Source organism: Podarcis cretensis (assembly GCF_951804945.1).
Source record: "Podarcis cretensis genome assembly, chromosome: 14".
Classification (NCBI taxonomy): domain Eukaryota; kingdom Metazoa; phylum Chordata; class Lepidosauria; order Squamata; family Lacertidae; genus Podarcis; species Podarcis cretensis.
Window position 1 is genome coordinate 45,194,634 of NC_137183.1, and position 27,366 is coordinate 45,221,999.

Here is a 27,366-nt window from a genome sequence, read left to right on the forward strand (position 1 = left end):
TAGTGCTTGGTCCCTCTTTTAGAGACAGTAAAGTGGTACCTCTGGTTACAAACACTTCGGGTTACAGACTCTGCTAACCCGGAAGTAGTACCTTGGGTTAAGAAGTTTGACCCAGGATGAGAACAGAAATCACACGGCGACAGCAGCGGAAGGCCCCATTAGCTAAACTGGTACCTCAGGTTAAGAATGGTTTCAGGATAAGAACTGACCTCTGGAACGAATTAAGTTCTTAACCCGAGGTACCACTGTACTGTCAACCCATTCATTTATGTACATGACGCCTACGTCTGCATTTCTTCTTTCTGACAATGGCAAACTACATATGACATAGGCACACAAGCTGCTTTAAGCAATTTTATATAAAAAGAATGTATCTTGCATAACATGATATAAATACTTGGTTTTGTTTTTCTACTTAAACAGGAGAGCCAAGTTGCTGAATTCTGTCTCTCTCATCTTTCTCTTGCAATAGCTTGATTTTTTCTTTAAGCAACTTAATTTCTTCTTCTTGTTGCATCACTTTCTGCTGAAGATTGTAAATAACCTAAAAACAAAACAGGAGACACAAGTATGGTATTTGAACAATGTACAAAGGTAATGCCATTACAATTTTAGTGAAAATGAATGTAGTTCCCAGCAGTAGTCACAATGCTAATACAGCCTTCTCCATCTTGGTAACTAGATGTTGGGGACTACAGTTTCCATTAGCTCTAACCAGCATGGCCAACAGATGGTGGGAGTTGTAATAGCTCAAAACAGCCGAAGGCCACTAGGGCTGGAGAAGGCTCTGGGAACAGCTGGGCATTAGCTTATCTGTGTCACTCTACAGTAAGGTAAAGGACCCCTGGATGGTTAAGTCCAGTCAAAGGTGACTATGGGATGCAGCACTCATCTCACTTCAGGCTGAGAAAATCAGCATTTGTCCACAGAAAGCTTTCCGGGTCATGTGGCCAGCATGACTAAACTACTTCTGGCACAACGGGACACCATGACGAGTACCAGACCACACAGAAACTCCATTTACCTTCCTGCTGCTGCAGCAGCATCTATCCACTTGCAGTGGTATGCTTTCAAACTGCCAGGTTGGCAGCAGCTGGGACAGAGCAACGGGAGCTCACCCCATCCTGTGGATTTGAACCGCTGACCTTCCAATCAGCAAGCCTAAGAGGCTCAGTTGTTTAGACAACAGCGCCAGTAAGACTCAAAGAAAACTACTAATGCTCAGAGAAATAAACCAAGAATACTATAAGGTAGTAAAAATCATTTCAGTCCAAATTGTGATTTATTAAAACAAACCCATGTTCTTTGTGAGTGAGAAGGGGTTTAAGGAACCTCCTTAAAACAGTGGACCCTCCGGATATGAATTACGAAAATTTCAGAAGAAAAGGTGCCACTTCTGTGCACATGTGTGGCACGATGGAGCACTTCTGCTGATGTGCACGTGGCAAAACCCAGAAGTATACACTTCCGGGTTTGCCACGTTTGCGACCCGAAAGTTACATTACCCAAAGGTAACGTAACCCAAGGATCCACTGTACTATGACTAAAAGGACAATGGATTTTAATACTATAAAACTGCTGTTTTACATTAAAAACTATTTTTTTTAAAGTAATGAGATGCCAACGTTGGCTATATAGTACATTTTATCCTTTTGTGTAGGAACGTCAGGAAATAATCATCTACCTTTCTTAAATGTTAACCTTGCTAGGAGCAGTTTTGAATGGCCTGCACAATTTCTTTTTTGCAATACAGTGGTACCTTGGTTCCCGAATGGCTTAGTTGTCAAAGTAATCAGCTCCTGAACGCCGCAAACCCAGAAGTGTTCCAGTTTGCAAATGTTTTTTGGAAGCCCAATGTCCGACACGGCTTCCACAGCTTCCGAATAAATGCAGGAAGCTCCTGCAGCCAACTGGAAGCCACACTTTGGTTTCCGAACAGTTTCGGGAGTTGAACAGACGCTAATAATTTTATTATTTAAACCCTCCCCATCTGGCTGGGTTCCCCCATCCATTTTGGGCAGCTTGTTCCACCTCTGATGTTGGAGGCAGTATGCCTCTGAATAACGAATGCTGGTAACCTGGGGAAAGTGCTTCCAGGACTCTCATGGGAATATGATTAGTTGTGGGACAGGAAGCTGGAGCAGGCGAGCCTTTAGCCTGACCCAAACAGCAAGTAAATCTCGAAGAATGAAGCTCACCCTGCAGATGTCTCCCTCATATCACGGAATGTAGAATCAGAAGGGGCCTTCTTTTACAAAGCCAATATATAGTAAAAACTTACATTTGCTGAATTATGGAAGAGTTCACTTTCAAGAAGTTGACCTGCAGTTGGTCTGTGCGATGATACCGAACTGGTAAGCAGCTTAATGTATTTAGTTTGTATAGGCCATTTCCTGCTAAAGGAGAGGGGGATGTTGCCACTTCTTAAGCCCATCAAAACTTCAGTTCTTTCCATTTCTGTTCCAAATGGATGGAAGAGTTCTAACAGGATCACACCTAAGCTGTACATATCTGACTATTGGCAGAAAAGAGAAATATGAGCATTAGTGCACAAAATAATTACGTCTTAAGAGAAATTATGAATGCATTACAAATGGCCTAAAATCGCATTCAGTGATACAGCTGTAAAAATATCAGAAAATAACCTTCTAATGTTTCAAGAAGCTTGCCCAGAAACAAATGCCTTTTAAAAAACAGGTGTTGGTAATTTTCATGCAACCATACTTAATAAGCCATGAAATTTCAAACAAACATTGGAGTGCCATTATATTTTTGTCCACCATAAAATCAGGCCACTTGACATACACGGTCCATTTTTACCTCATCTGTGGGCATAAATAATTGTTTGCAGCTGTTCTGTTCCCTCTCATCATTGCAAATAGAACTCTCTATTTTTACTTTTTGCATTTAGCTGTTTCCATTTTGAATGTTACACCACATGGCTCTAGTTCCTTCTTTTTGAACTGACTGACTTTGCTCCAGCTCCTGTCCATCAGCTTGCTTTTGTTAACACCCATCAATAATGCTCTTGAACATGTATGCCCAATTACTAAAATGGAGGTAAAGTGTTTGAATGAATGAATGAATGAATGAATGAATGAATGAATGAATGAATGAATAAGGGTTGAGTGGCTGTACCTTGAAGTCATAGTGAGAGCCTTGTAGCTGTTCAGGTGAGGCATACAGGCAAGTACCCACCCCAGAAGTATGTATTAGATCTATGCAACAAAAAAGACAAAATTTAGAATTAATTCTTAGGATACCACACTGCCAATTTTTAAGTAAAGGCCAAACTGCTTTGAAATTACCATTTATCTTATTTGCATTTAGCAACTGGGTTGTATCTTCTTGTATAATATCTCTACAGGCCAGCCCAAAATCTCCTATTTTCACATGGTGGTCAGGTCCTTGTAGAAAGATATTTCTGGGCTGTGAAAACAGGATAATGTAAGCTGGTTATATATTTCACAAAATTTGAATATTTTATGCATGAAACCTTGCATTTCTCACTCATTCATTAATTACATTTAATCTAAGAACTAAGCTGCACTTGACGCAGAGTCCAAGCTTCTCATCTGCCTTTGTTTTTGGTCTGTCTCTAGAGATGAGTTGGCAGCAAAGGGACAGACAGACTACTGATCTGACATGCATTTATCAAAGATATAGCTGAGGCACTGGGCAGTTACCATAGCAACTGGCTTGGCTGACTTTGCACCTGCGTCAAGCTCATCCATGGGGTGGTTTACACTCTTGAAGGAAATTAACCCCTCATGTCCAGTTACTCCAATAGCCACATGAGAACGGGCCTTTTCAGTGCTGGGTGGTCTGTCTGTGGCATGTACTCCCAAGGGAAACACATTGGGTGCCATCACTACATTTAGGCACCAGGCTGGGGGGGGGGCTCTCAGACCTTTGGTATTTAAGCTTTCTACATTGTGCTAATCTTTTAGTGGGGTGGGTAGGTTTATTTTGCATTGTTCACTGTTTGTTTTACATCTATACGGTTTTAAATTCGTTGCATTTTATCTTGTTCAGTCGCTTTGAGAATTTTTACTTTTGTATAAAGTGACTGACAGATGAAATAACAATTCCATGCAGGTGTAGGCCAGGATCGACAAACAGGTAAACAAGTTAAAACAGTTCAACGCATCATCGGAGATCTACAACCTCTTCTAGACAATGACAGTTCTCTTTCTCAAGCTCTGGGAGGAAGACCTTTCATTGCCTACAGACAACCACCCAATCTTAAACAACTCCTCACCCACAGTAATACAACAACCAGACTTAACATGGACACTGGTACCAGAGCCTGAAATAAACTCAGATGCCAACTTTGCTGCCACATACACCTGGACAACACCATTACTGGCCCCAACAACATCAAACATACCATCTCAGGACTATTTAATTGCTCATCTTCTAACATTCTGTATGCCATCAAATGCCAACAGTGCCCTTCAGCCCTCTATATTGGACAAACAGGCCAAACTCTATGCCAAAGGATAAATGGACATAAATCTGATATCAGGAATCACAAGACAGAGAAACCAGGTGGAGAACACTTCAGTCTCCCAGGACATTCTATACAAGATCTCAAAGTAGCTGTCTTATTACAAAAGAATTTCAGAAATAGACTAGAAAGAGAAGCTGCTGAATTGCAATTTATTACCAAACTTAAAACCATGGAGAGACCTGGTCTGAATAGAGACATTGGATTCTTATCTCATTATACACAATAAAGCTATTTTTAGCCATCTCACCCCTTGCTTTTTCCTGTAAGACCAATGAACAGTTGTCAACAGGTTTACCACACCCATCAGCCAATCACCCATTCCCACCACCCTTCTGAGTAACACCCTTCCCCACCCTCTCACTATATATAAGGGTCTGGTGACTTCTGTTTCAGTGTATCTGAAGAAGTGTGCATGCACACGAAAGCTCATACCAATAACAAACTTAGTTGGTCTCTAAGGTGCTACTGGAAGGAATTTTTAAAATTTTTGTTTCGAAGCAGGTAAACAGTCCAAAAAGGCAATACATATGCTTCTGCTGCGCAAACCCTCTGTTTCTTGCACAGCTTCTTTACGAACTAAGCTCAGCCCTCCCTCTGCCCACACGGGAGAGTCATGGTATCATCTGGCTGGTTCTAGAACCAGGCATTGTGCATAATCACAAAGGAATGATGGCTCAAGATTCCTTTGCATTTTCTCCAAACTAAGGGTTCTCAGCTACACATTTTCTCTTGCTAAACATGGGCAATCTGATTAGAGGTTCCTATGGGAAGAAACCACCCCATGAATTAGATGAAAGGCAGAAAATGCTATTTGACGCTGTAATGGACAACGATGGGGCTACACTTCAAAGTTTAATGTATTACCTCTTGGTCCACGAACCAACTATTTTCCGGGTAATCATATGTCTAAAATTACTTACTGTTCCATTATCAAGAATCCTCCCCGTTTAAGATCAAACTACCTCACGCTGGTTCAGCCTCCATAAACTCAGGAAATTGGAAGCCAAGGCTGATGCCTTAACAGACATGCTTGATGATCAGCAATGATGCAATATCACAAACCGTGCTTGCTTACAACTTAGCCTCCATTCACTTTTCCTGGGACAGGGTGATCTGTGAGAGAAGGTTCAGTGTTGGATGGGACGCATGCCATCCATGGCAAACTGGGTGCACGTGATCATATGGAACATATGGTCCCCTTGACAGTTTCTTAGCTTTCCAAATGTGTCCACAGAGCCAAAAAAACCTCATATATGGTAACTGCTGTACCACACACATATTTCATAAGTAAAGGAACAGACATTCTACATATATAAGCCACTAGGTGACTCCCTCTGCAAAAACTGTTCTCCTGGCAAAATTTTAGTTTCCATTTTGTTTTCTGTCATGCCTGACACTATTTTGATAGTATTTGTTTTTAATATATTTTAATGGGGCAGGAAAACCTTAACAACCTTTAAACTGCTGACTAGAACTTCACCTAACCAATGAAAGTATGTGCTCTGCAGCAAGCCTGAAGAAAGTACATCGGTAGTTTTCACCAAAATTGTAAAGAATATGAGATTTCTTAATACCCAAGGGGGGAATTTTCATCACTTTTTAACTTGCTGTGACTGTGGCAATTTTTACCAGGTCAGTTAGAAATTGGGCACTTTTTGTAGACCTCAGCAGGTAGTTCATGTATGCCGTTTGGCAAATGATATTTCTATAAGCTATAGAATTTTAAGGTTATATGACAGAACTTTGTTTTTGCTATTCTCCTTATAATCTAAAAGACAACAGTGTTTGGATACTATAAGACCTTCATATAGAAAGTTCAACAGGCTATTTCTACAGATGCGGGACACAGATTCTATATTAATACCACACAGAATATTAATGCCTTTGATTAGTTAAGGTGTTCCTCTGATTTCTGAAAAAACCACCGTATTTTGGTACTGATACTTAAAAGAACAGGCTGGCTGATAACAGTCTTTTATATATCTACTCAGAAGTAAGCCCCATTATGTTCAATAACCCAGGAATTCCAAAACTTACTAAGCCCCATTGAGTAGAACTGCATAGAACTGCAGTAAGATTGCAAGTCTAAGCACGCTTACTGAATTAGTGGACTTTTTTCAGTTTACAGCATGGGGCTACAGGTTGAATGTAAAATAAGATTTGAGAATAAATATTATGCACTTCTTATAAAACTGGCCAACTTTTTAAATAATTACAGATTTATAAAAGCACCTCAAAAACTAGGCACTTGTGCAAGATACCTTATTGTAACAATCTCTGAACAGTTTTCCATGCATGCAAAATAAGTGTAGCTTTTCTTCCACAACATTTTAGTCATTGTATACGGTACTCTATAGAAGCACGCACCCTTTCAAATCAGAGTGGAAAGACAGTTTTAGGGCAGTTGTATATTGGGCCACATGCATCATAAATGCAATCTGATATAAGCCCTTCTGATAGGGCTAATAAAAATCCTTAGTTGTACTTCAAACATGCATAAAAGGGTTAACAGATAAACTTTAATACCTATTCTGGATCTTTCTCCTCTCCCTGCCCCGGAACCAATATGGCAGCAAAAGTTCGGGAGGAAGCCGCTTGGAAGATATATGAAAAGTACCTTTCAAATTGAACCCCCTGAAATAAGGTAATGTTTAACTATATATTATAGTTAGATAAGAGATCTGGGAATCCTTTGGTGGGCAGAAGAAAACCCTATATGCTTGGCCAAAGCTATTTAGCAGCAAGTCCAGAAAAGTAATGAGACGTTAGCCAGGTTTGGTTGGGTCATGCCAAGAAAAGCCAAATTGTATAATTTCTCTGGAACATCCTACACCAAAGAGACCATGGCCTCCAGGGTTCTGCCAGCCCTCTGCAGGCGCCCACAGCTGCCAATTCCTAACACCAGCCCTGCCCACTGCTAAGAGTCAAGCTTACATTCTTGTATGCCTTTCCAGCATTGTGCTAGTATTGCCACACGCTCCCCCGGCTCAGCAGATTAAAGGCCACACCAAGGGGTGGGGACTGCATATGGAAAACCTATCATATGCATTAGAACGGCACCACCTCATTTGGAGTTGACTAGTGGACCCCCAAGTCCTTTGAAGGCCAACACAAGGACAAAGAATCTCCTGTCTGTGGCACAATCTCCACTCCTTTAAATTAAGCGGCTTTACTTTATAAAGCAAGGCACCTTGCATTTGGGAATCCAGCGGGCTGTGGTGCTAGGGAGGACAGTAGCAGAGGGAAGCAAACCTTTAGCAGCCAAACCTTCAGGTTCAGCTTTGTGGTTGCCGCTAATCTAAGATGATCCATGATATGTGCCTTATCATACTTTTTGCATCCTCATACCCAAACAACATGTACTGATAAAGGTTGGGCAACACTGACTTTATGGTCTAGAAGAAAGAAGAAACAATAAGAAATATAGTTTTTGCTTGATTGTTGAAGGGTAATACTGGACAAATTCTTCAGAGAAAAACACCCAGCGGTTAATAAGGGTGGAGGCTGATGGAAGAGGAATTGTATGGAATCTTACCACCTATTATATCACTTCCCAAATACAGAACTGCAGGATGCCCCTTGAACATGCATCAGAGAATTGCACAGTGCAATGAAGAAAACTACCCTCACGTCAAACCAGAGGAAGACTTGCAGGTGAATTCTGACGCAATCATTTACCATGGCCACAGCCTTCTACATTTAGCTGTAGCCAACAGATATCATCAAACTCTAATACACCTGCTGAAGAATGGAGCCAATATAAATGACAGGGATAGATTAGGCCAAACTGCTCTTCACCTAGCTTCTGAAATCCTGGACCAGCAGGCAATTACCATGTTACTCCTCTGCGGAGCGAACGCCAATCTCGCAACTCCAGATACCAAAGAAACTCCGCTCCACTTTGCTGTCTGGTCTTCAGCCTGCAAGGCTGGCATAGTCTTAGCAGCAGGTGATAAGTGTGTTAAGTTACTGCTGTGCAATGGAGCAGATGTACACATGAAAGACTGGGAAGGGCAAGAAGTTATTCACAGTGCTTGCCGAAGTGGCAGAAGAGATATAATAAACCTCTTGCTTGATAATGACGCAGATGTTAACGCTTTAACGCAGGAAGAGGAGTCTGCACTTTTCCTGTTTCTTGAAAAAGAGACCAATCTAAGGCAGGGAGACGTACTGAAGAGATTGCTAAGCTTATCATATCCTTTGAAATTAACAAACAGGGAAGGTCGTTTACCCAAAGCACTCAGTCATTCATGCTGTGGACTGCTGAAAGATATGCTCCTGAGAGTGTCTTCAGAGGTCTTGTCTTTGCAGGACATTTGCAAATTCAACATCAGGAAAGTATATCGAGGTAACATGAAATTCTGGCTAAGAGGAGTGATTCCAACCAGCTTGTGGCATTCCATATACATCAATCAAGAGTTCTCCTATGCTTCAAAAATAAATTATTTTTGATTTACTGTGCAACACACATTTTGGAACGCTATCAGACAAGAAGAGCTAAAAGAGGGCCCCCGTAAAGCTTTCAGAAATAAGCTTGCTTGTTTAAATTAAATAAAATTTGAAGAAAAACTAGTGAGAAACTTTAATTTGGCTTTATCTTCTGAAGCATTACTAATTCTCTCGAGTGTTATTTGAATAACTTCCACTTAAACCAGTCTGTTAGGGTAAAAGATTTGTAAGAATAATGGGAGTGGATTTCTACATACAAAAAGTTCCACTTGTATGGCAGGGTTTCTTGGTCATTATTAAGATTCTGGTTATCACAACAATAGCTCCCTTGATGCAATGGAATCAGCTCCGAAAGCTCGGAATGAAATCACAAATGCAAAAGGATTCACCAGGTCAGGGCTAGAGGCATCTCAGCTTTATTGTCCATTATTACTTCTTCTTCCTCCTCCTCCTTCCTCCCTCTACTTCCTTCTTCTACCTTCTCCTCATTCTTGTCATCATCGCTATACTGCCTTTCCTCAAAGAAGCTCAAGATAGTGTATTTGTTTCTCCCCACTACACACACAATGTGATCCTCACAATAACCCTGTGAGGTAGGTCAGTTCAAAAGATAGTGGCTTCATTATAGCCTAGGATGATGGGAGCTGGAGTCCCAACAACTTCTGGGGGACCACACCTTGGTGCACAAAACTGTCTCACCTGGCACTGAAAAGACCACAAAGAAAACAGTAGGTGAGCTTTACTGGTGTAGTTGTTCCATAACCAGGATGGCAACCACCAAGAAGGCCCTCTCCCTGGTAGCTACCCACCTTTTTCCCCAGTGGGGGTACCTGGAGCAGTGCCTCTGGAGAGATCTTAAGGTTCAGGTAGCTACATATGGAAGAAGTTGGTCTTTTGGGTAGCCTCATGACAAGCTGTTTAGGGCTTTAAAGGTTAAAATAGGGCCCAGAAATTGTACCAACTGTGCCCCAGCTGCAGAGATAATCCCCACCTCCTCCACAATTCCAAGCTCCGAGTGAGAATTTTACTTACTTTAATGTCCCGATGCATGACTCCCATACTGTGGATATAATACACTCCTTCAAGCAGTTCTTGGAAGATCTTTAATGTCCACTGCTTGTCCACATGGTGATAAGGACCTTTAAAAAAGGGGTGGGGAGTGAAGTATTTTATAAGTGACAGCATAATACATCCAGCTATTTCAACAAAGAAGTTAATATGAAAATACAGCATCTGCAGTGCTGGCTGGGGCTGATGGGAGGAATAGGCTAAAACATCTGGAGGATACTGGATTGGGGAAAACAGAACTAGAACAAAGGTCCATCTAGCTCTGACAGGTAGCAGCTCTCCAATATTCCAGGCAAAGGGTCTTCCCCAGCCCTACCTGCCAATGCCAGAGATTGAACTCTTGACCTCCTGCATGCAATGAACTACAGCACCTCTGCAACTATAAGCAGGGGCCCACACATTTGTGGTGGCAACTTGCTACTGACCATTTCCACCCTCCCAAGTTCTCTGTGCATGTCATATAATGCTTGAGTCTTGGAGCTGGCAGATGAAGCCCCCCTCTCTGTCCCTCTGCTGCCAGCTCCAAAACTCCAGAGTGCAACGTGAAAAGCCATTCCTTTCAATGGGGATTTTCATCGGTTGTGGTGTGTGCAGATGAGGCAAAACCTCAGCAGTACAAAGATGAGAATTCTCTTCTCCACATCCCAGCTAGACAGGGAGAAGGATCATGCGGGTTGAGCAGGAGCACCCGCCCATGGAAAATAGCTTTTCGGAAACCTGGCTTTAGGATTTACAAATAAGGAAGAAAACATTTGCCGCTTTCAAATGCAGACTAAGATTCATTGCCTTTATTGTTATGGAAATCAGCTTAAAAACAACAGGCAAATACTAGAAGCACTTTTTACAGCTGCCCAGAGAAGAATATTTATTTATATTTTAAGTCTATCTTAAAGGCAGGAAATCACATTAACATTGAATCTCCCCCACCACTCTGCCTTCAAAAACAAAACTTACTGGAAGCATCCTCTGTTTTCAAACATACTTTGTTTCTGTCAGCAATCCAGTCCCACAATGAAATTTCACACAGCTGCATCTGTATGTGAAGCATTAGGTGATACTCTATCTGGGAAGAAAAATACAAACATTTCAGTGTGTTATACATACACATGCACCCACACACCACTTTATCAGATCATGTACAACTTCCAAAACATTTTTAAAAATAAAATTTTATTCATTCGTCCATCCATTTCCCCCTGTCTTTCCATCCTGAGGGGTGGAGCACCAGGGCTGTTACATTTTAGGTGAAAATGTGTGTTCATTTCCACCCCTTTTCAGCTCCCAAGAGTAGGAAAGGATTAAAAAAAAAGTAAATATAAAACTAGGGTGTGCATATTCAAGAATTAAGTCAGATGGGACATGTTTACAAACAGAATAAAGTAAACCAAGAAGGAGGCGGCCCAAAGAAAGAAGCTGCCAATCGTAGAATCGGAAAGCAAAATTCATCAGATATATCAACGTTTATTTAATTCTGTAAGCCACCTCAATGATAAAAGGCAGTCTATAAACATTTTAATAAATAACAGGTCTTCCAATAAAAAAAATTCCTTCCAGTAGCACCTTAAAGACCAACTAAGTTAGTTCTTGGTATGAGCTTTCGTGTGCATGCACACTTCTTCAGATACACTGAAACAGAAGTTTCCAGACCCTTCTATATAGTGAGAAGGTGGGGAGGGGTATTACTCAGAAGGGTGGTGGGAATGGGTGATTGGCAGATAGCTGTGATGAGCCTGTTGACGACTCTTAACGACTGCAATAGGTCTTACAGGAAAAAGCAAGGGGTGAGAAGGTGAAAAATGGCTTTGTCATGTATAATGAGATAAGAATCCAAGGTCTTTGTTCAGACCAGGACTCTCCATGGTTTTAAGTTTGGTGATAAGTTGCAATTCAGCAGCTTCTCTTTCCAGTCTATTTCTGAAATTCCTTTGTAGTAAAACAGCTACTTTGAGATCTTGTATAGAATGTCCTGGGAGATTGAAGTGTTCTCCTACTGGTTTCTCTGTCTTGTGATTCCTGATGTCTGATTTATGTCCGTTTATTCTTTGGCGTAAGGTCTGGCCTGTTTGTCCAATATAGAGAGCTGAAGGACACTGTTGGCATTTGATTGCATACACAATGTTAGACGATGAGCAATTAAATAGTCCCGAGATGGTATGTGTGATGTTGTTGGGGCCAGTAATGGTGTTGCCCGGGTGTATGTGGCAGCAAAGTTGGCATCTGGGTTTATTGCAGGCTCTGGTGCCAGTGTCCGTGTTAGGTCTGGTTGTAGTATTATTGTGGGTTAGGAGTTGTTTAAGATTGGGTGGCTGTCTGTAGGCAATGAAAGGTCTTCCTCCCAGAGCTTGAGAAAGAGAATTGTCATTGTCCAGGAGAGGTTGTAGATCTCTGATGATGCGTTGTACTGTTTTAACTTGTGAGCTGTATGTGATGACTAGAGGTGTTCTGTTATTTTCTTTTTTGGGTCTGTCTTGCAGCAAGTTCTCTCTGGGTATCAGTCTGGCTCTGTTGATCTGTTGTCTAACTTCATCTGCTGGGTATTTTAGTTCTAAAAAGGTTTGCTGTAGATCTCTTAGGTGAGAGTCTCTGTAGAATTGGAACAGATGCGGCTGTAACGTAGTGCCTGGCTATATACAATGGACTCTTTGGTATGTTTGGGAAGGTCTTCCAATGGGACACTTCTGGTGTTGCAACATGTCCCTGTGGTTTGGCAGGTCCTATCCTATGGAACTCCCTGCTGGTAGAGGTTTGGCAGAAGTCATCCCTGCTCACTTTCAGACACCTTCAGAAAACAGTATTATACAGACAGATCTTCTGAATTTAAGATTCCTTGCCAAACAGCTTCTATTGACATTTGGTGTTTTTATTCCAGCACTTTTTTTTTTAAGGTTGCATACCACTTTGCGATATTTTATATGAAAGAGAAGCTTTAAAATATTATAAATAAAATCAGTCAAACAAGTCCAAAAGTCATCTCTAGAAATATAGCTAGGTTTTGGATTTATGCTGCACAGTTGCTGAAGATTATTCTCCACATTTGTCAAGGGGTAACTAAGTATATTTAAGAGGAACCCGTATTTACCTGACACTGATGCCGCACAGATATCCCCTTCTGGGAGTATTCTTCATCAGTACAGGAATCATTTGTACTAACACTGCCAAGGCTAGCATGATTGCAAGGGGATACAACTGATGGATGATTTTCATTATCTCTTGATCCATTGACTGTGTTATTCATGCAGCTGCTCTCGAGCAATTCAACAGGTAGCGCACATGCATCCATTTTATTTCCTTTACGGTCTCTGCCACCAGAAGATTCAGCAAAGACAATGGAACTGCTGTCTTCCATATCTTGAACGCTGTACTGATCTCTGCAAGAAATGTAAGGAGAGAGACAAAGAACTGTGAGCGGGAGAGAAAATGCCTGCTACTGCTGTTCCTCAAACGCTGTGCCAGAGTTTGCATTGGTTAACAAGGTTAAAGGTAAAGGTAAAGGGACCCCTGACCATTAGGTCCAGTTGTGACCGACTCTGGGGTTGCGGCGCTCATCTCACTTTATTGGCCGAGGGAGCCGACGTACAGCTTCCGGGTCATGTGGCCAGCATGACTAAGCCGCTTCTGGCGAACCAGAGCAGCTCACGGAAACGCCGTTTACCTTCCCGCCAGAGCGGTACTTGCACTTTATCTACTTGCACTTTGACGTGCTTTCGAACTGCTAGGTTGGCAGGAGCAGGGACCAAGCAACAGGAGCTCACCCGGTCGCGGGGATTCGAACCGCCGACCTTCTGATCAGCAAGTCCTAGGCTCTGTGGTTTAACCCACGGCACCACCCGCGTCCCAAGTTAACAAGGTTAACATAGTGTAATTAACAGGGCCTGCTGTCACCTTTCACTCTTCTGCATCAGACCACCCTTCTCCAGGAAATCTCCTGACAGCTGGGGGTGAGAAGGAGAATGGAGTTGTGTGCAGCAGGGCATAGCAGACTGGAGGAGCAAACAGCAGCACTCCACACTCAAACCTTTTGCTGCAGGACCCACTTCTAGAGTTCGAAAGCAGTTCCCCTGCTTCCGCTTGCACAAACATTCATATAAATAAAACATGTGAAATTAAAATGTTTCGTTTGGATGAACAAGCTGTTAGCTGCTGCACTATAGCAGGTAGGAATGGAATCGCTAGCTGCAAAATGTCAATCTCGCTCCTACGAAACATGCAGCCTTTTCCATGCTTGGGCTCTAGAAGTGGTCTGTGGCTTTTATAGGCACAGACTCACATGTAGGATTTCACAGAGACCATGAAATAGAAAACCTCTGTTCTCCCCTCCAGCAAGTTTTAAAATAACTAGTCATGGAAATATTTTTCAGCAATCAAGAACAAGGTGAAGCAGTATTGTTTTTCAACCTGACAAAAGGAATAGCAATGGTAAAGATATATTTTTATATTACATGGTTTAAGAAAAGATCCTTGCCATAGATTAAGACAACATCCTGCTATATTTTTGGCTTTTATTTGAAAAAAACCAAAAGAGATTGTTCTTACTGATACATAGGATACATACTCGGAACTTCTCTGCCCAGAAGACATTTTGAGGGATAGTAAATTCAAAGTTGTCTCACCTACAAGTTGGATGAAGAGAAACACAACATTTTACAACGACAGACTGACTGTACCATTGGATTATAGTAAAATTATACCTCTTAGTTGCCTACTTTATAAACATGTAGGTGGTTTAAAATCTCAATAGTTAATAAGATCAGATACTATATTTATGAATGCAAAAACCTATAAAAAGACAACCCCACACACAATTTTTATATCTTCAAATCATTTATGGGGTGACCAGAACAGCACATGGCTTTCCCAAAATCAATACACCATGGAGTTGTGCTACAATATATTTATTGCTTTTGTTTTAACCTTTCCCGCACCAGAGCTGTCTTTTTTTTTTTTTAATGCCACACTAGGGACTGGGGAAATTTCAGAAAGCTGTTTATTATGATCCCAAAATATTTCTCTGGGCAGCAACAGCCAGTTTAGGATGTGCAGTGTGTTATGTACGACAGAGAGAAGCCACAAAAGTAATGCTGTACTCCCCTTTTGGGCTTGCTGGTTGAACATGTTCCATCCAAGCAGTGTGATATCCCACAATATTAGGGTGCTGCAACCCAGCCAACACTTTAACTTCCCGCAACACCTACAAAAAAAAAACAAGAAGGAATGCATCCTGTTCTTATTATTGGTAAGCCATTGTTTACCAGAATTTTGAGAACTGAGGAACACTTTTCCTGAAATAAAACTGGACGTGCACGTCATTCTTATATCCCCCCCCAAAAAAAACCCCCAAAGGGTGCTATTCTTGTGATAAGGGGTTCTGTGTCAGTGGCACAGCACAGTATTAGCATGCAGAAGGCCCCAGGTTCAGTCCTCCAGGCAGATGTTTGGGAACCACTGTGCTAAACCATCCAGCTGTTAGCAGCTTCATTAGTTGTCTGCAAAGTATTCTGCAAGGAGAGGACTTTGCACTCTTATTTAAGCCTTTCAGATACTAGCAAAAGTCAATTAAGGATTGGGCAGAAAGTAACAGGAAAGACCTCGGCCTGAGCTCTGCAGAAGTGCTGCCAGTCAAAAGCAGAGAATACTGGGCTAAGTGGCTAAATTTAACCTGCACTGAGAAGGCTAGCTATGATCCATTCTTATACCATTTGCTTTTAGAACAGGGATGGGGAACTGCGGCCCTCCAGATGTTACAATAGATAGATAAATAGATAGATGATAGATAGATAGATAGATAGATAGATAGATCACCTAAATTCTGTATCTTGTGGACCATTGTTCATCTACATAAACAGTAGCTGATTACAGAATCATTAGAGTTATACAGCAACAGTTTTTGTTTTTTCCTGTCTTTTCTGTTTCTTTCACTATCCTGGCATAATCCCTTTCCATTAACATTAAATATCAGATCTTGAAACCAATTACACTGAGTCATGAATTTCCACAGGCCAAACAAAACACATGAACAGATGTAAAATAAGTGCATACCTTCATACAATCTATTTTGGTAGCCTTCTTGATAAGAATTTTCTTAATTGCGTAGAACTGACCGTCTAGCTTGTTTCGGACCTGAAAGCAGATACAGCAGAGTTCAGCTCAGAGATGGCCAAATGACAACTGGCAGGCAACATTCTTTTATCTGGTCACTCACAACATTAACAATTGTGCAGTAAACTCCCTTCCGTCTCAGTCCCAGCAGCCACTATGGAGAAATTACCTTAATGCTTTAGATTAAAGCATGCCCTGTGGGTATGAGCTTAAACTGTAATGTAAAAGATTTCCCAAGTCTGTTTTATTGCCATGTAGACAACTGCACACAAGACTTAACATCTGTACATGCATTTGTCCTGGAATACAATGATTTATGCTTGGTAATGGCTTTTAACATTTTCAGAAATTTTATTTTTAAAAAAGAAAATAGTATTGAACACAGTGTTCCCCATGTACACATATAAACCACCCAGTTCAGGCACCCAGTTCAGGCAGAGGGAAAGATTAACAGGTGGTTGCAGCTTAAAACTAGGGTCAGCAAGAGCAGAGGTTTATCAGCAACTGACCTTCACCTTGTGACTGTTGGCTACTCATGTATACTCCTCCTCTGTGATTTCCCCTTTCTTCTATTACTATTTTTGTAATAATTTTTATTAGTTTCCAATTACAGTCCAATAATAGCCTCATTATAACAATACTGATTTATAATACAATAATTAATACCAATCATTCAATACCGAATTATATAATTTAGTTAAAGTGGTCCCCCGCATGCTAGATTTGATGGTTTCGCTATTTTCTTTTTTTCTGCGTTCCAAAATCTTATTAGTTTCAATTACATTCCAGTCAACATAATAATCCCTTATACAACAACTGCATATTAATAACTTCTATTTGTGTTGACACATTAAATGATTTATAAAACTGCAAGTGAAGAACTCAAACTATATCCTTGTTCTTCCTGTGTGTGGCAATTATTCTGTCCATGGTGTTTCTTCTTGTCCTAGTAAGATGTTATGTCTTTCTTTCCCCCAATTGTTGCTGTTATGTATCATGCCTTGGGCCAGGGGTTGGCAAGGTTTACCGGCCATGGGCCGGATCACTCCCAAGGAGATCATCCGTGGGCCAGACTGGCACAGTGCAATGCCAGAAATCGTATCTGCACATGTCCGCAGAGCCAGAAATTGCTTCTGCGCATGCCCAGATGCCAAAAATTGCGCCTGCACAGAAGCGATTTTCGGCGTCTGGACATGCGCAAACACGATTTCCAGTATCTGTGTGTGTGCAGACGCAATTTTTGGCGCTTCTCAGCAAGTCCCTGCGCCGCACTGCATTGATTTAGCGCAGCGCGCGGGGGACTCGCCGAGCGGGCGGCTCGTTTCAGGGGTGGCTCGTGGGCCAGTAAAATGGTCTTCGTGGGCCGCATCCAGCCCATGGGCCGCACGCTGCTGACCCCTGCCTTGGGCGGAGCTGATATCCCAGTGTTGTTCTAGAAATTTCTCCATCACTCTGTCCCGTGCTTCATTGTTTTGCTCCGAGAACTTTAAAAACAGCTGCAAAAGTCACTCTGACCCAGTAAATAAACTGTTGTCACAATTTTTCCTCTCAGCTTGGGAAGAAGAGTGGTCTGTCAAACTGCAGGTGGCTCAATAAAGAACCTTATCAGTTCCTTAGCAGCTCACAGACTCCTTTCATTCTTCCTTCCAGCTTAAGATATATGAACAATTATACTTCCAATTAAATTAAATTCCAAGTCCTCTTAGCGTCATTTAGTTCACTTTGTAGATAATAAAGGATGGGGAAAAGTCATCTCGTAAACCTTCTCCAAAATATTGTTTCCCTCCCTTTTTCATATTTTTTTTACACACACAGTTCCGTTTGATGTTATATTCCATATTTATAATCCAATTTTTCCCAAGCTTTCCCCCAATTTTTCCTTGCTTGTACAAATATAATTTGAACTAAGATTCAGAGGAGGGTTGCCGAATCATAAATGTAGAGAAGAAAACTTTAAATAAAGAAACTGTAGGCTCCCCTCCCCCCCACCGTCATTCGCACCAAATGAGTTCAAACCTTAAAGTCCTTACGGTTGGTTTGTTCCACAGTTTGTGATCTCATCTCTTCTAGCACGCGCCAGTATTTTAGACCAATTAAGCTCTAATAAACAGGAGAACCTCTGCTTTAGAAAACTCCATCCATCTTGGACTCCCTTCTCTTTGAGTATTTCTTATTATGGAAGCTCACCCAGTAATATAAACCGTTACTACAAAGTTGTTAAAACAAAAAATAAATAATACCTTGTATACAGTGCCGTACCCTCCTTTTCCTAGCCTTGTAATCTCATCAAATTCATTGATATAGCGAGAAGTCTGTGCTTCAAAGATAATTTCATTTTCCCTAGTTTTTAAAAAGATGGGCATCACTGGTTGTAGCAACAAAATACATGCCAAAATAAAAAGGTATTAGAATCACCAACAATGTAACTTTCCTTCATGGGCAGAAAAATAATGGGGGGCATGCATTTTTAGCATTCAAATGGTAGGATTTAAGTAGTTTAAGTACCTTCCTGTCCTCCCATGCTTTCAGTCACACTGTCCAAGGATACTTTTCATTTATAAAAATGTTAGAAGATATTAATCAGCTTCATGTAGTTTTGACTCAAAGACGAATATATAAGGTACAGTGGTGCCTCGCAAGACAAAATTAATCCGTTCCGCGATTCTCTTCGTCTAGCGGTTTTTTCGTCTTGCGAAGCAAGCCCATTGACGGCTTAGCGGATTAGCGCTATTAGCGGTCTAGCGGATTTTAGCGATCAGCTGAGAGGCGGCTTATCAGCGGAACAGCTGATAAGCGGTTTAGCGGCTTAGGAAAGGGGGGGGGAAGCGAAAAAAATCCGCGGGAACTCGCAAGATTTTTTCGTCTTGCGAAGCAACCCCATAGAGAAATTCGTTTAGCGAAGCGCCTCCAAAACGGAAAACCCTTTCGTCTAGCGGGTTTTCCGTCTTGCAAGGCGTTCGTCTTGCGGGGCACCACTGTACTACAAAAATATGAAGTGATGCTACTATATATTCATTTTGAGGTTCCTTCTCCATCCAGACAAATTTTGTGACACTGAAGGAACACAAATCTCTATCACTCAAATCCATAGTGACATAATTTGCTATTCTCAGACACTTTTTTATACACATTCTTTTTTAAAAAAAGAAAGGATTTGTCATAGTTGTCAGACCAGCCTTAACCAAGCTGGTTCCCTCCAGATGTTGTGGACCACAACTCTCATAAGATCCAGCCAGCATGGTTAGGGATGGAGGAAGTTGTAGTTCGAAATATTTGGAGCACTGAGCTGGGGGAAGGCTGATTGCAGTAGACACTTGGGGCAGAAAACAAGCAAGTCAGGTTTCCTAACTATGGTACAATTCCCCCTATTTTTGATGAAAAATACCAGTGTAAGCAAGAACGGGGGAGGATCAAACCATGCTTTCATGGTTTCATAATTCCAGTTGGTTCTCAAAAGCATAGTTCCAACAATACTAGAGTTTCATGGGAAACTCTAGATATTGTTTTAAAACTTCCACTTTCAGTATCGAATCTCCTGTTTTGATTTTTTTAAACACTTCTAATAATGAACATTTTATATTTGTAATACTGAGGACTCTGGCAGAGAGAGTAAATGAACACATTTACTGAGAAGTAAGCCCCACTGAGCTCAGTGAAACTTACTTTGGAGTTAATGTGTTAATTGCCCAACAAGCAATTTTAAACATTCGTTGAAGCACTTTGAACACATACCTGTTTGTGTAAGAATCACTCTTCCCGAATTCCTACAAAAATAAAAAACACATACACAATGAGGAGGGGCTCCTGCAGCAGTTTCTTTGAAGGATGTATTAATTTATTTTAACTTTCATATGGATTTCCTGCAGACTTTCTTGGCAGAGGTAAAGCAAAAATCTTTACTTTTCTAACTTGAAATTTGGCTGCTAAGACAGCCTTTGCTAATTTGGTGTCTTCCAGCTCCGATCAGCCTGAGCCAACAGTTGTGCAATGGCCACACTAGAAGAAAGACTTTGACTGTTCTGTGACGTGTAGGGACACATTTGGCTGCCACTGTTTATATGTCAGTGTGTCACTCAGATCCTTAACCAAATTTGTGAACTCCTGGCAAGTACTTTGACATATGTCCATACTAGACCAGAAACTATGGTTTGGCATGATATCTAAATTTTAAAAATGCTGTTTGGGATCAGTAATAGGGAAAATAAAAGCAGACAAACTGTGCTGAACTGCGGTATGGGGTTTTTTAGGCTCAAACCCTGGTTTAGATTATACACTATAGTTAGCACAACCCATGGTCTAGCACAATGACCAAACAGGCTGCAATATATTTTTATCCTTCCATGAAACACTATAGTCCTTTAAAAAAAAGATTTGTTGACACATGGAGAAGAATAGACCTCACTACACCAACCTCACCATGCTCCTAATGATGTGATCTCCGGATTATTATTAAACACTTATAAAGTACCTGTCAGGGAACTATCATCAGAGCAGGTGGTGGAAGGGCTCAAGGAGGTTAGGAGAGACTTAACAGCAGAGGAAGGAACCAGCAGGGGGAGAGAAGGAGCTCCGAGGGAAAGGGAGTCGGAAGAAGGGCTCTGGGACACTTCCAGCGAAAACAGTGAGGAGGTTTCAGGACCTCCTATAGGGACACCCACACCTCGCCGGAAACTGTCACGCCGAGAGTCCAGAAGACGCGTTTCCGTTAAGGAGCTTTTATGTTGGAAGAGATTCCGCAAACGCCCACTGTCGGATTCTGCCAGCGACTGAGGGAGCCATGCTTAAGGGCTCCGCTAAAGACAGAGTTTTGCTAAGCTGAGCAAACCCTGAGGGACTAAGCTTTTACGCACAAGCAGCTCATCATCCCATCACAGTACCTATACATACATTAAAAGATAATGTAGTCCATGCCCTTGTAAAGGAGTATGAACAAAGAGGAGAGCACTGGAGTAGAAATCTCTGGTCTGCATAAGAATCACAAAAAGAAACCAAAGATCTGAAGTCCTATACTCTTCCCCATGTACTTTTTATGCTAATCATGGGAACTGAGAAGCAGAGAAATGGAATAAAGTTTGAAGTAAGCTTACCTCATTGAGTATTTGTTGGTTGGCTGCTTTCATCAATTCAGTAATGGCTCGATTGTGCTGCAGGCGCAAACTACTGAATTCTTCGCGGACAGCAAAATCAGATAGCAAGTGCATTCCAGTAAATGTCTTACACAGTACTGTACAAAAGGAGGGGAAATATTTGAAAAGAAATCAAACATTTGAACTTTACACAACACTCAGATTATTAAAAACAGTTCGTGGCCTAGCTTTGCTTAAATTGCACTGACAGCTGATGCTACCTACAAGGAAATGATCTTTGCAATCTGAAACATTTTGACACTCAACAAAAATGTTTCAGCCAAACTATGGAACCATCTTTTTATAATTAAGTATTAGAATACACTTTTAAAATAAAAGGTCTCCAGAAACCGCCCCAATTCAAAAGCTGTGGGGTTGGGTTTTTTTTGTTTGTTTGTATTTTAATGCCAGGCTTGGACTGTGGTGAGTTTCAGCATTCCTCTCTGAACACTCTTGTTGTTCAAATGTAACCATGGGGTGGAGCTTCCAGGAGGTTGATTATCTCAAAGAAAAACCCCTCCTGCCCCACCCAAATCAAACAGGATCTAATAATCAGTCTGAATAGCAGATGGTTTGTGGGTGGGTGGAAATGTGGGTGGCATGGAAATGTGTGCCTGTCCGTATTTAATATATGCATTTCTGTATTTAATAAATGCTGTGCATTTTGTAGTTATTCTTTGGGATTTTAATGGTATTTTAAAATTGCTATAATGTTTTATTGATACCTTACACCATGTCAGGTATCCACTTGTGCATGTTAACATGCTGCAGTTATACCTCTAGCATTAAGCTCTGGGTTAGCTTTTACATTCAAAATGACACATAAAATTCAGCCTTCATAGAATCATAGACTTTTAGAGTTGGAAGGGACCACGAGGGTCATCTAGTCTAACCCCTACAATGCAGGAATGTTTTGCCCAATGTGGGGCTCAAACCCAAAACCCTGAGATTAAGAGTCATGCTCTACCAACTGAGCTGTCCCAATGTGAACTAAATGAACTACTATGGCTGATTTTTAATTTTTTTTTTACAATACGTCCATTTCAAGAGCAGCATGAGAACTTTGAACTTGTTAAGTGATCTAAGACTTTGAACTGGCAGCTAAAATTGTTTACTTTCCTACTTGATGGAGCAAAGATAATAACAACACAACAGAATAGTTAAAGATTAAGTTGAAATTCAGATAAGTTGAGGCTGCACCACCGGTAAGAGATGTATGGTGAGCTGAAAGCTTATTAATGTTTATTTGTAAGTAGGACCCGATGTGTTCAATGAGGTTTACGACCCTTGAAGTACTTATAGGGTTAGGGTTATAGGACTGCAACCTTAATGTGCTCAAATTATTATTAGCTACATTCTTATTTAATATATTTATATAATATAATAAATTCAGACAAAATAATGCAATTCTTCAGCTGCTGGAACTGACAACCACCACTCTACTATGCAAAAGTAAGTCAAGCTCTTACTAACATTGAAACAAACGTCTTGAACGTGCTGGATCTTGTGCATACACATGGCAAAGATGCTCTAGCAGTGAAACGAGCAGGAGCTGGTTCGCAAACGAAGTTGTAATGTTCATTAACTTTTGAGAACAGTTTGCACCTCGAAGCTCTGCAGGCCAATCAGAATCTGAAATAGACAAGGCAAAAATTAAAGCTGAAAGGCAGGCTTGCTAACCAGCACATTTTCTCATGAGCAGTTGAAAACACTGTGGAATTAAAACGGCAATTTATGTAATATTCCTATTCTAAGAAATATCAAAGCTGGAATGTTTTACAGTGTTATTGAGAGGACCACATATTTCCCAGGTAAAAGGCAGGACCAACCCAACAAATTCTATCTGCAGAAGTCCTGCGCAAGGGTTTCCACTGTGCAACAGGGCTTTCACCCCCTGCTGCCCTCCCTGAATTTGGCTCTGGAGGAGTTGGAAAAACCTCCTCCTGAACAGCACATGGGGTAGGGATAGTTCCATCTAGCAGGCTGATATGCAAATGTCTTTAAGGGTGTGTGTGTGTGTGTGTGTGTGTGTGTGTGTGTGTGTTTTAAACAATCAAGCAATGTAACATTTGATGAAACAATATCATTAAAAATAAACTATTCTTATGTGTTGGTGGAAGGTTAGTCTGGATGATATCCACATGTCCCTTCCAGGCCTGTGATTCTGCATCAAGTGAGGTTTAGACTCTAGAAGAAGCTGTTGAACTGGTCAGACCAATTTCTTTGAAAGGCAATGACCTCAGCTGGTCTGTTAAGAACTGACATTTACATGCCCAAAAAGACTGTTGCCATAGAGACAAATGGGTGGGCCTTTCCCCACCTCCCCTGGCCTGATGCCACCCCATCTCAGGATGCAGAACATATAAGGAGGCTGCTTTTAAGTTAGCGTAAGTTTGGAATGATAAAGAACATGGTTTGCATCAGTATAATAAAAAGGGCAGCTGATGCAGTTATAGAGTACCCAGAGGCCCTAAAGAGAAAGTCACAAGACAGATCAGTAGGAATGATGAAACTGCCCCCTAACTCTGCCTCAAGGTGAAGAAGAATGATGTAACCATATAACTGTTTAGTCATGCACATTCTTCCATCCTAACACAAAAACTGTTAAATACGGTAATCCAGCTTCTCTAGCTAACGGCGGGGGGGGGGGACCCTATTGTTCTCGAGATGCTATTGAGCTCCCAATTCTCATCAGCCCCAGCCAGCAAGGCCAATGGTCAGGGATTATGGAAATTGTGGTCCGACAAAATCTGATAGGCCACAGCTACCTCATTCTTGGTTTATAAGGTTAACATTTCTGAAACGGGGCTGGAGGGTGGAACTCAACCCAAGGGCAGGCAGGAGACTATGTCAAAATATGCTGTTTAACCAGAAACAGTGAGAGCAGCAAAACTAAAATGATTCAAAAGCCCTATGATCTGGATGTCTCCTGCATGTTATGACATGTACAGACCCGGCTAGATTGTTTTAGTTGCATAACTCTCGGTATATTATTGTCTTCCATGCCGTTAAAATAATTCCAGCAGCTAGTCTCCTGTGAGGGCACAAATAATCCCCCTTCCTTGCCCACTGTTTTCCTGCAGTGCAAAGCAGTAGAATCTATTCTATTCTATCCATTAATTATTCTAAAGCCTCGTTTACCAAGCCTTAACCCAAAGCAAACACAAATATTGACGGAATTTATACATACGGCAAATTCATGTGTTGTTTTTAAACCTGATCCCTTTCAGGTAGGGTGGGTAGATATTGGCACATTTTCCAGCAGAGCAGTTTTTAAATAGATAAAGCCCTTGTCCACAGTGACGTGGCTCAGTAAACGCTTTACCACTTGTGATCTGAGTTTATTGTGACATAAACCTTCCCTTTCACCTTTGCTTGATGGCAAGTCCTGTGAATTTCAGTGTGGGTTACTCCCAAGCACACATGCACTGGGACAGGCCAGTAACAGCAGGATCCTAAGCATGTCAACTCCGAAGTCCTATTGAATTTGATGGCGCTTACTCCCAGCTAAGTTGGAGTAGCATTGCAGCCCAAGGTTATGTACACAGAATACAATTTACAACGCTACGAAACCTGGGAACTATGGTTTGTTAGCAGTGCTGGGAATTGTAGCTCAGGGGGGAGTAAACTACAGTTCCCATTAAACCCCCCCCCCCCCCCCGCTTTAAAGGTATGGTGTATACACAGCCTAAGCTTCTATTGCCAACGGGAATTGACAAAAATGGAATTCACAACTCCAATTAGATTTTATTATTACGGGTCTTGAAAGGCAAATTGTCCTTTATGGGGTATAATTATTAGCCTCTGTCTCTCCCTCCTTCCCCATAGGTTGGCTCCCTTGTGTCAAATTTTATACTGTCCCTTGAGGCAGAGACCTGCCTCTCTCTTTTTTGTTCTCTCTAGCACAATATATAATAAATAATAATAACGGCTCCACAATCTGCAGCACTTACCTGGGAGCAAGTCCCACTAGTCCTTACTTCAGAGGAGACACCATAGCTGGGAACTTAAACTCTCCTAAGCGTTGCACCCAACGCAGAGCAGCCACCGCGAAGTCCATGGACCCCGAGGCAAGCCGTGCCCCGTCATTTCAACGGGTCTACTCTTGAGTAGGGCTAGCATGACGGGGCTCAGCTTGCACACGTTTCCCCCCTACCGTGCAAGAGGGGAGTCCTTCCCTCCCCCCCCCCCCACCGCGCTTCCTTCCCTCTCGAAACCATTACAGTGGTACCTCGGGTTAAGAACTTAATTCGTTCTGGAGGTCTGTTCTTAACCTGAAACTGTTTTTAACCTGAGGTAGCACTTTAACTAATGGGGCCTCCCGCTGCCGTCGCCATGCGATTTTTGTTCTCATCCTGAAGCAAAGTCCTTAACCCGAGGTACTATTTCTGGGTTAGCGGAGTCCGTAACCTGAAGCGTCTGTAACCCGAGGTACCACTGTATTTGCACCCCCTTGGGTAACGCACCGTCGAAGGGCAGCTCCGTGCCTCCATCGCTGTCCTCTGGGAACGCGATGGCTGCGGGAGGCGTCGGCGAAGCCTCCTCAACCCGCCACGGCCGCCGTGGCCGCTGCCCGGAGGAGCCGGCGTCGTCCTCTCGCCACATGGCTGCTTTCCTCGCAGCCGAGGCCCTTCTTCCCACACCCACCTTGGAGGGCCTGAACGCGCAGCGCGCTGAGAGAAAGAAGGCGGGCACGGAGCCCGGCCTCCCTCGCTAGGCCGGAGTCTCCTGACATGCAAGCTCGGCCGCCCCGCCGGCGCCCCCTGGCTCTGCCCGGGGACAGAAAAAAAGCGCTGCCGCTCTCGAGCGAAAGAGGGCGAGCCCGGACGGGTCTCCTCAGTGTGCAAGTCGCGCACTGAGTCCCCATAATAATGCCCAGGTAAGGGGGTGGGGTATTACTCGGAAGGAAGCCGCCATAGGTTTTAATGGAGCTGACACCCAGCACTTTCCACAAGACCCTTGGGGCTTTTCTGCAGCGAGGAAGGATCAAGGCAAGATAGGGTTAGCATTGCTGCCCAGGCGTTGCAATTGCTTGTTACTACTATTCCACCTTCCCTCCGAGGAGCTCAAGGTGGTGCGTGGAGTTCTCCCTGTTTTACCCTCACACAACAACCCTGTGAGGTAGGCGAGTGACTGGCCTGAGGTCACCCACTTCATGGCTGAGTGGGGATTTGAACCCTGGTCTGCCAACACTCTAACCACTACAGTACAGTACTTCACACTGGTTGTTACCATCATTATAAAGGTAAAGGTAAAGGTACCCCTGCCCGTACAGGCCAGTCTTGACAGACTCTGGGGTTGTGCGCCCATCTCACTTAAGAGGCCAGGGGCCAGCGCTGTCCGGAGACACTTCCGGGTCACGTGGCCAGCGTGACATCGCTGCTCTGGCCAGAGCCAGAGCCGCACACGGAAACGCCATTTACCTTCCCGCTGGTAAGCGGTCCCTATTTATCTACTTGCACCCGGAGGTGCTTTCGAACTGCTAGGTTGGCAGGCGCTGGGACTGAGCAGCGGGAGCGCACCCCGCCGCAGGGATTCGAACCGCCGACCTTTCGATCGGCAAGCCCTAGGCGCTGAGGCTTTAACCCACAGCGCCACCTGCGTCCCATACCATCATTATAATAACCTTAATTTTGGCCTTTATGGCTGTTGTTGGTCTTATGTTGACCTTGATGGTGATGATTTAGTTGTTGTTGTTATTGTTATTATTATTAAAACGGTAAAGGTTAAGGACCCCTGACAGTTAAGTCCAGTCGTGAACGACTCGGGTTGCGGCACTCATCTTGCTTTACTGGCCGAGGGAGCCAACATTTGTCTGCAGACAGTTTTTCTGAGTCATGTGACCAGCATGACTAAGCTGCTTCTGGCGAAACCAGAGCAGCGTACGGAAACTCCGTTTACCTTCCCGCTGGAGTGGTACCTATTTATCTACTTGCAATTTGACGTGCTTTTGAACTGCTAGGCTGGCAGGAGCAGAGACCGAGCAATGGGAGCTCACCCCATCGCGGTGATTCGAACTGCCGCCTTCTGATTGGCAATCCCTAGGCTCAGTGGTTTAGACCACAGCGCCACCCGCATTATTCTTATTGTGCATATGGGGCCAGGGAGTAATGG

At 42.5% G+C, this 27,366-nt stretch overlaps 2 protein-coding genes across 4 annotated transcripts; one reads left to right on the forward strand and one right to left on the reverse strand.

Moving 5' to 3' along the window:
* Positions 1-341: 341 nt before the first annotated feature.
* EIF2AK1 (eukaryotic translation initiation factor 2 alpha kinase 1) lies at positions 342-26,092 on the reverse strand. 3 transcript variants are annotated; one of them, XM_079953820.1, is made up of 15 exons: positions 25,719-26,092; positions 22,726-22,884; positions 21,214-21,350; positions 19,859-19,890; positions 18,367-18,466; positions 16,067-16,147; positions 15,118-15,218; positions 14,579-14,639; positions 13,110-13,391; positions 10,985-11,093; positions 9,995-10,101; positions 3,309-3,429; positions 3,139-3,218; positions 2,282-2,515; positions 342-544 (listed from the first exon to the last, which is right to left on the reverse strand). In XM_079953820.1, exons 1-15 carry the CDS (start codon positions 25,855-25,857, stop codon positions 416-418), a joined length of 1,872 nt encoding a protein of 623 aa, XP_079809946.1. In that variant the 5' UTR covers positions 25,858-26,092; the 3' UTR covers positions 342-415. The 3 variants fall into 3 exon arrangements, with proteins under 3 accessions (XP_079809946.1, XP_079809945.1, XP_079809947.1); XM_079953819.1 differs by having other exon boundaries at positions 13,110-13,398; positions 14,583-14,639; positions 25,719-26,090; XM_079953821.1 differs by lacking the exon at positions 25,719-26,092 and adding an exon at positions 25,206-25,386 and having other exon boundaries at positions 13,110-13,398; positions 14,583-14,639.
* Positions 5,053-9,085, forward strand: ANKRD61 (ankyrin repeat domain 61). The gene is made up of 3 exons (XM_079953951.1): positions 5,053-5,407; positions 7,087-7,157; positions 8,077-9,085. The coding sequence occupies exons 1-3, from the start codon at positions 5,252-5,254 to the stop codon at positions 8,963-8,965; spliced, it is 1,116 nt and encodes a 371-aa protein (XP_079810077.1). The 5' UTR covers positions 5,053-5,251; the 3' UTR covers positions 8,966-9,085.
* Positions 26,093-27,366: the final 1,274 nt, after the last annotated feature.